This window comes from Arachis duranensis, chromosome 9 (assembly GCF_000817695.3).
Source record: "Arachis duranensis cultivar V14167 chromosome 9, aradu.V14167.gnm2.J7QH, whole genome shotgun sequence".
Lineage (NCBI taxonomy): Eukaryota > Viridiplantae > Streptophyta > Magnoliopsida > Fabales > Fabaceae > Arachis > Arachis duranensis.
The window spans coordinates 64047952-64057330 of NC_029780.3; the positions used below are offsets into that span (position 1 = coordinate 64047952).

The window sequence follows — 9379 nt, forward strand, 5'->3', positions numbered from 1 at the left end:
TCCCCAACTTGTCATCCGCACCATCTTCAGTTCCAGGTTGACTCAGGGTCCCGACCACCCTCTCCCGTTAGCACCCGACCCCTCAAGCACCCGGGATCACGTCACATCAAATATTGGCACCGTCTGTAGGGACCCTATAGACATAGAGCGACTTCCCACATCGGAGGACCCCCGAAAGACATCCCTTTAGACACAGAGTACAAAACCTTGAACGGGAGCTGGCAGTGAGAAGCCGATCCCACGGAGACATCAGCCACTCTCGCGGCGACACCAGCCAATCTCGCACTCGCACCCGCTCCCCCTCCCAAAGACCCGGGAGCCAAGAAAGAAGCCCAACAAAGTGCGACGAGGCATGCTCGCAGGTGACCTCCCGACCTCACCAAGACAAGACCGAGAGCCATGGAACAACAGGAACCCATCATCATGGGAGCCACCCCTTTCCACCCCTCGATCCTCAAGGTCTGGCTTCCAAAGGTTTTCGACAAGCCAACGGACATGAGGTACGATGGGACTAAGGATCCTCTGGAGCATATCACAGCCTTTGAAGCAAGGATGAACTTGGAGGGGGTAGGCAACGTGGTTAGATGCCGAGCATTCCTTGTAACGCTAGCCGGCCCAGCGATTCGATGGTTCAATGCCCTCCCGCAAGGATCCATCACAGCTTTCGCCAACAGATGCCGAGCATTCCTTGTAATGCTAGCCGGCCCAGTGATTCAATGGTTCAATGCCCTCCCGCAAGGATCCATAACAGCTTTCGCCGACATCTCCCAAAGCTTCCTGACTCGGTTCACGACACGCATAGCCAAGGCAAAACACCCAATCAATTTGCTAGGTGTTACCCAAAAACCCGGGGAGCCGACCAGGAAGTTCCTGGACAGATTCAACGATGAGTGTCTAGAGATTGACGGCCTTACGGGCTCAGTCGCTAGTCTTTGGCTAACGAACGGCCTGCTAAACGAGGACTTTAGGAAGCACCTCACTACCAAGCATGTCTGGTCCATGCAAGAAATTCAAAGCATGGCCAAGGAATACATCAATGATGAGGAAGTAAGTCAGGTTGTAGCAATGACGTGAGCAGAAATTGGCAGATTAAGAATTAATTAGAAAAATGGTGTTGTGAGTACAGTTCTTAACCGGCAAAAATCTACTCATCAATTTTTAAAAGGGTTTTCACAAATTTCAGAAATAAAATACTGGGAGTATGAGTCCCAGGTTGTCTCCCAACGAGTTGCAGGAAGATGTGCTATTTTATCAATCAGAGGTTTTCAAAAGGGGTTTTGAATTTGTTGAACAGAAAATTAAATTAGAGAAATTATATGATTTAAATAAAATCTTGACTGGGAGAAGATTAATTGGAAGTTCTATGCTTGTTAGAATTTTATCGAGAGTAATTAATAATTAGTCATTGTTTTGATTTAGTTAACCCTCAACGAATGAAGGAAAGTCAAATTAAAAGTCAACTTCTATTCACAAGTCCTAATCCTCTCCCTTGGGAAGGATTAGAGTTAGTGACAAACAAGCCAACCAACAATGAACCAATTATAATTGAACTCTTGAGTATTCCAACTCAAGGTTCTCCTTTTAATCAACTCCCAATCAAGTTGGAGAACTACTCACTCATCGTAATTATAGACTTCACAAAGTCAATAGGGAAAATAAGAGAAGACAAAATAAATAATAATAAAAGAGATTAATTAAAAATAAAATAGTCTTGTATTAATAAACTATGAAAAATAATCCAATGTCAACTCTGGAGGAATTAAGAATATGGAAGAGTAAATGAAAAGTAAATAACAGACTATGATGACTAGTACCAGAGGTAGACTCTTCTCAAAAGCTAAAGCCAAGAATCTTCAAAATCCTAATTTATGAATGTCAAGTGAAAAACCTAGGGAAGGAGTAAATTCAGATCTAAAAACTTGAAATTGTGTAGAATGAAAATTGTTGTTCTGTCTCTGCATGTTCCTTGGCTCTAATCTGTGTTTCTGGACAAAAAACTGGGTTGAAATGCGGCCCAGAATCTGTGCCAGCGACTTCTGAAATTCTGCAGATCGCACACGTCACGCGGCCGCGTTGTCTACGCGTTCGCGTCACTCAGCGTTTCTCGTACCATGCGTGCGCGTCGTCCACGCATTCGCGTCGTTCGTGCAGCTTCCAATCCGCGCGGTCGCATCAGGCATGCGAACGCATCACTCTGATTTCTTCCATTTCGCGCGATCGCGTGAGCTATGCGACCGCGTGACTTCTTGCTGGTCATCTCCTCAATTCCTTGTGTTCATTCCATTTTTGCATGCTTCCTCTTCATTCCTTACGCCATTCCTGACCTATGAAGCCTGAAACACTTAACACATAGAATACGGCATCGAATGTTACGAAGGAAGATAAAAATATACAACTAAAAGGTTTTTAGGAAGCAAGTTTTCAATCATAGAGTATTTTTAGGAAGGAATTATAAATACATGCAAATCATATGAATAAGTGGGCGAAGACCTGATAAAACCACGCAATTAAACACAATATGAATCACAAAATAGTGTTTTATGAAACAGCCAACAAACGGCAGCTCCCAAACCCCCAGCCCGGCAAACCCCCCAGATCGACAGATATAAGGAAGCCCCCCAGGACGGCACCCTAGGGAAGCAACCCAAGCAGCCCCCACGGGTAGGAAGGTTCATGAATTGCACGCCTTTCAGGGCGCCCATAGTGGAAGTCTACCAGCAAATCACAGACAAGGGAATCCTATCCAGACCTAGACCACTCAAAGAGAGAACGGGAGGCAACAAAAGCCTCTACTGCGATTACCACAAGGGTTTCGGGCACAAGACCCAAGACTATTTCGACCTCAAAGATGCCTTAGAATAGGCCATCTGGGAAGGAAAGTTGAATGAGTTCTCCCGACTTATCCGAGAGCTAAGAAGATGAGAATAGGAGCGCTCAGAAGAAGATCGAAGTCGGACTGTCAAGGCAAGACAAGAACCCACAGGGGCCATTGACAACCCCATAAGTTTTGTGGTTAACGTTGTGGTCGGATGTGATACCCCCCAATCTAAGTCAGTAGCAAAGAAGGATACTCGGATCCTCTCTATTTCGACGGGAGGTCCCGCCACCCCAAACGGAGGACCTCCCATGATATCCTTCGGCCTAGAAGATTAGTGGTTTCATGACATCCCTAAGAACCCCCCCCCCATGGTGATCACGGCAATGGTTGGGACCGGGTTGGTCAGGCGAATCCTCGTCGATACTGGAGCTGACTCCAACATCCTATTCAGGAACATGTTTGACGCAATGGGACTCAGGGAGTCCGACCTTAAGGCTCACCAACACGGTGTCATGGGGCTAGGCGACAACTACATAAAGACCTACGGGACGATCTCACTCCCAATCTGCCTTGGAGCTGGTGACGCTTGGAGGTCGGTTATGGTGGACTTCGTAGTCCTCAGAGACTCCACAGCCTACAACATCATTTTAGGAAGGAAAACCATCAACGAATTTTCAGCTGTGATATGCACCAAATTTCTAACAATGAAGTTCATGACAGACAAAGGAACTGTTGGCTCTATTAGGGGAGACTTGGAAGCGGCGGTCGCATGCGACAATGCCAGTCTCTCCCTAAGGAAGGAATCTAAGAAGGCGGCTGGCGTGTTCTTGGCCGACCTGGATGTAAGGATGGAAGACAAGTCAAGGCCAGAACCAGAAGGGGACATGGGGAAATTCCATATAGGAAAGTCAGCAGAATAGTTTACCTTCGTAAACAAAAATTTGCCCCATGAACTCAAAGGCCCCCTCATGGAGGTTGTAAGGGCAAATGGCAACCTCTTCGCATGGACGCCATCAGACATGCCAGGCTTAGATCTCGAGGTGATATCCCACAAAACCATATACATAACCAGTAGCACAACGGTGAAGGAAAATGTCCCAAGAAAGGGCCAGTGAGGTCGCCAAACAAACAATCGGGCTACTTGAAGCAGAGTTCATCAAAGAACTCGAATACTCGACATGGCTATCCAACGTCGTCCTAGTAAAAAAGCTAGTGGAAAATGGAGAATGTGTGTCGACTACACTGACTTGAACAAGGCATGTTCCAAAGACTCTTTTTCCCTCCCCAACATCGACGCCTTGGTAGACTCGGCAGCAGGATATCGTTTCCTCAACTTCATGGATGTATACTCTGACTATAATCAGATCCCGATACATCGACCTGATCAGGAAAAGACAGCATTCATAACACCAGGAGGCACTTATTGCTACAAAGTAATGCCATTTGGATTAAAGAACGCAGGGGCCACTTACCAAAGACTGATGAGCAAGGTTTTCCATGACCTCATCTGCAAAACGGTAGAGGTCTACGTCGACGACGTCCTAGTAAAAATGGCAGAACCAAGCAGCCTTATGGACGACCTCCAAGCTATCTTTAAAGCTGTCTTCACCCCTTGCCGGCGTGCCATGCCTCGTCATCCAAATGGCACGCTTGAGTTCATTGGCTCATCTTCTTCCTCTCTGAAAAATACTACCAGCGTGCCACGCCATGAGACTGGCGTGTCACACCCTTCATTTGCTTCATCTTTTTGCTGGCGTGCCACGCCTCATCTCCCAAGTGGCACGCCTGAGTTCACTGGCCCTTTAACTCCTCCTCTGGAAAACACTACCAGCGTGCCACGCCATGAGACCGGCGTGTCACGCCCATCATTTACCATGGTCTCAGAGGTTGGCGTGCCACGCCTGGATGTTCAAGTGGCACACCAAAGTGAGATAATTAAGCTGACGTGCCATGCCTTCGATACCAAGTGGCACACCTAGCTTTATTTGGCCTCCTTAGGTGCTGGCATTCCACGCCTTGTTGCTCAAGTGGCACGCCTTAGTGGGACTTCTTGAGCTGGCATGCCACGCCTTGTTGCTCAAGTGGCATGCCCATTCAATTGTGGGTCTTATAAGCTTGGTGTGTCACGCCTTGGTCCTCAAGTGGCACGCCCAAGTGAACTCTGGGGCTGGCGTGCCACGCCTTCGACATAAAGTGGCACGCCATAGTGGTGATTCTTCTAGTAATGTGTTCGCGTGCCACGGCCCTTTGATGGTCTTCTATTTTTGCTCTCTGGAATGTTGTACCAGCATGCCACGCCCAGCTTCTGGCGTGCCACGCCAATACATTTTGGTGGCGTTTGCTCCAAGTGGCATGCTTGCTTCACACGCCCCACTTGTTTTGTTGTTTTCTTTCCCATTTTTGATGTCTTCTCCACCTGAAATCCAGCACAAACTCATTTCAAAGCAATGTACTATGACATTCATCAATTAAGAAATGAATTGCAATGATCAAATGAGATTATGCCTCTTTTATGGTCCTTTTTATGCAAGAAAAAGGGTAGATGATGTAAGTCATCACAACACCAAACTTAAGCTTTGCTTGTCCCAAGCAAATCAATGTGTGGGGTCTTTTTGGTGAATTGACACTTGACCTTGAATGTATGCACTATATAACTAGGAATTGGACTAAATGCTCAACACATGCATGAGTGCTTTGAATATCACAAAAAGCTCTTAGATCCTTAAAGGTTTTTCTAAGTATGTGTCTTAGGGGTCCTTTTCATTGATTGTCACCTTGAAGTAGTAAGGTTTAATTCTTTCTTTCTCTTTTGTGCTTCTTTTCTGTTTATTGACCACAACTCTAAGTGTTTTATCTCAAGACAGCCTTTTAGTTAGGCTTTCAATCAACACTCCCAAGTTAGTTGACTTTAGGGTGCTAGGTGTTGAAACACCCCTGAGGATTTACTTGCCCAGGCCTCTTCTTGACACATCTTCACCACAAGCATCTACTAGGGGTTCTAACTCTTTTTGAGTTTTTTTTTTCAATGTTTCTTTTCCCTCCTTAGTAGTTGATGCTCAGAGCCTTGGGTCTTTGTTGCTTACTACTTCTTGGTTCTATAGATATTCAAGGAACATCCTTCAACTTCTACTTGTCATGCCTTCTAGGACTAGTTACTTTTCATGACTCATTTTTTTTCTTTTCACTTCATTCAAGGTTCTTCACTTAGTCTTTTATTCCTTAGTTCTTTGAATAAGCTTTCTTGGTCTTAGTCTCATTTACTCTTGTTCACACTCACAACAACTCTTATGGAAACAAACTCTACTTTATTGATGAAAATGAAGACCACAGTTATCATTGCATTTTCTTTCTTGCATATCAAAGGACTCACAAAAGACTTCAAGCAGAATAAAACATAAACTATCCTAACAATATCAATTATTCTCAAACATAAAGTAAACAGATAAAAACTTAAGCAGAATTCAGAAATTTGGGAAATGTCAACCATGGAACTCAACAACCTTATGCAGCTTCTTCACTTCATTGGCCCCTTGCCTTTGTCCTTCTTCTTGGAGGGGGAGGAGTCATCTCCACCCTTTTTGGAGGATCCTTCTTGTGCTTTCTTGTCCTTGGGCTTCCAGAAACCCAGCCTCACCATATAATCTCTTTCATCCTCCTTATGCTTAGCTAGAATCTCTTCTTGTCTAGCACTCAATTCTTCTAGCCCTTGCATGAAAGTTGGGTATCCGGGGTTGATGGCGGCCACAGCATTACACAGGTGATTCAGCTTCGCCTGTGTGTTGATATCATATTGTCTCCTTGAAATGGTTCGGGCATCATAGAGATGCCTGAACTCAGCAAGGTTCCTCTGCTGCCATTTGTTTTGCTCCACCACCTTGTTAAGTGCACTTCGCACCTCACCCCAATCAAACTCCTTTTGCTGCTCCTTCCTAGCTTGCTCAAAACTTCCTTGGAGGTTGTGTATTTTCTCATTCACATGGTTCCATTGCTCCCTTTGGCCACTTTGAAATTGGCTGACATCTTCACTCAATTGATGCAGATCTTCCTTCATTTGGTACACGTCTCCTTGCAGCTGCTCCCAGTTCATTCCTTCAGTAAATTGTTGATATTGTTGGTACAGTGGTGGTTAAAGCGCCAGAAATTGTGGTTGCTCCTCTGCCTCCTCTTCCTCTTGTTGTTGTTGTGGTGGCACATGAGCGTGAGCTCTATGCTCTCTAGCCCTTTGAAGTGGATTGACGGCCAACACCTTGGCCATCTTCTTGGTAGTTATAGGCTTATCTTGCTTCACCAACACCTCATCAATCACCTTTTCAACTCCAACGTCATCACATAGCTCTTGTATGATGTTGGGGAATGTCAATCTTGTGCTCTCGTTAGTGCTTTTCAGTATCTTATTGATGTTGTTGGCAATCAACTCCCCAACATTCATGTCTTCTCCCTTCATTATACTGTATATAAGTACAGCCCTCTCCTTGGTCACCTCAGATGTGGTTGATGTAGGGATCAAAGACCTTCTCACAAAGTCTAACCACCCCTAGCTTGGGGGCTCAAGTCCCTTCTCCTCAGCTGGTTGGGTTTTCCATCTTTATCATTGATCCACTGCACATTTAGTACACAAATTTCATTCAGAATTTTATCAAATCCTGGGTCTGGTTGCTTCATCCTCTCCTCATAACTTCGAGTGGAGTTGACCCTTTTCACCATCAGCACCCTTTCTATGTTAGAGGGACTATAGTCATTGGTCTTCCCCCTCACATAGCTAATATACCCATAAGTTTACCTTGGTTGTGGCACGGCATTGGCATAAAACTCCCTTACCACTCCTTCCATCACTTTCTTTGGTGGGTTGCAGAAGAGTGCCCAGCCCCTATTATTGATCACAATGTTGATCTCAAGGTGCTCATTCCTTCCTAGTTGAAAGATGACCTCTGGGATGATCTCCTTCTCACTCACCTAACCATAGAATTGGTTTTGGTTGAATTATGAGAGGAATTTATACTCATTAAAGTTTGAGCTTGAGGAACCTGAGGTTGGTTCTTTGGTCTTTCTTTTCTTTGAGGTTGAGGATCTTGGTGGTGCCATTGGGTGGAGAGAGAGAAAGTGTTTGAGGGTTCTGAGATATTAGTGAAGTGTTACAAAGAAATACAAGCAAAACAAGGTTTTGCCCCAACACCAAACTTAGCACTTGATTGTCCTAATCAAGTAGAAAGAAAAAGAAAAAGAAGAACGAGAGAAGAAAGAAAGGTCTCTGTGAGTTTGTTATGTGGAGGGATTGGGGAGGGTAGGGGATTTATAGGAGTGAAGGGTGTGTTCTAATGGTGGCAAAAGAAGGGAATTCAATGTTTTCCACTTGGGGAGTGGCACCTAGCGTGGGAAGAGGCACCAACCCTTATCCGACTGTGCTCTCTGAAGATGTTGAGTTCCAAAGTGTAAGTACACTTTGACCTCCTTGTTATCCATCAAGTGGGCCCCATTCAATCTCCTGAAAAAAAAAAGAAAATGAAAAAACCCCATTAGTAATGACAAATTGATCCTCCACATTCCTTTTTAATGCTAGTGAATGGGATTGCAACTGATGGGTGTCCCTTGGGACACCAAACATAATTCATTTGCATCTCAATAAATTGGGTTCATTATTGGGTTTTTAATGTGTTCATGGAGAAGAAATAATTCCAATCCTTTCACATTCTCTATGTCTAATCTCCCCTGAACACATTAAAATCCTCATTCAAGCCTCCACCAATGTATTAAATGCTTCCACATTGAGTGGTATTGGGCTTGCTAATTGATTCTCGTATGGTAGTGGCCACACCAAACTTAATCTCTGGGCCTACTCCTTAAAAATTTAATTTATCCAAATGCTTGTAAGCCTATATCAAGTTGGTGAGTGGCCACACCAAACTTAGCTTTTTAGCTAGTTTTTAGCCCAATCACTCATCATCATTAGTAAATGCTTTCATCCAGCTGCACTTCCAAAAAAATAGCACACAATTCAACTCACAAAGCTATCTTAACTATCAAAATTGAAATTAACTTCCTAAGCTAATATTTACAATCTACTTCTAATAAAGCAATAAATCAAAAGGATATAAAGTGTTGGGTTGCCTCCCAACCAGCGCTTCTTTATCGTCACTAGCTTGACGTTCTTCCTTTTTTAGTTGAGGTGGTAGCTCACTCTTCTTTCATCCAGTGAGTCCCCTAGGTAGTGCTTGAGTCTATGTCCATTTGCAGTGAAGGTTCTCTGTGTTTTGTCCTCCATGAGCTCCATTTGACCATAGGGATACACCTTGATGATGGTGAAGGGTCCACACCATCTAGACTTAAGCTTCCCAGGGAAGAACCTAAGTCTAGAATTATACAATAACACCTTTTGTCCTTCAGTGAACTCCCTCTTTGCTATCTTTTGATCATGCCATCTTTTTGTGTTCTCTTTGTAGATCTTTCCATTTTCATATGCTTGGTTCCTAAATTCTTCCAGCTCGTTGAGTTGCCTCATCCTCTTTTCTCCAGCAGCTTGCTCATCAAAATTCAGTAGTTTTAGAGCCCAGAAGGCCCTATGCT

The 9379-nt window shown here is 44.4% G+C and overlaps 1 protein-coding gene across 1 annotated transcript; it reads left to right on the top strand.

Moving 5' to 3' along the window:
* Window positions 1–399: 399 nt before the first annotated feature.
* LOC107465622 (uncharacterized) lies at window positions 400–1074 on the top strand. The gene has a single exon (XM_016084600.1). The coding sequence runs from the start codon at window positions 400–402 to the stop codon at window positions 1072–1074; it is 675 nt and encodes a 224-aa protein (XP_015940086.1).
* The last annotated feature ends 8305 nt before the right edge of the window (window positions 1075–9379 follow it).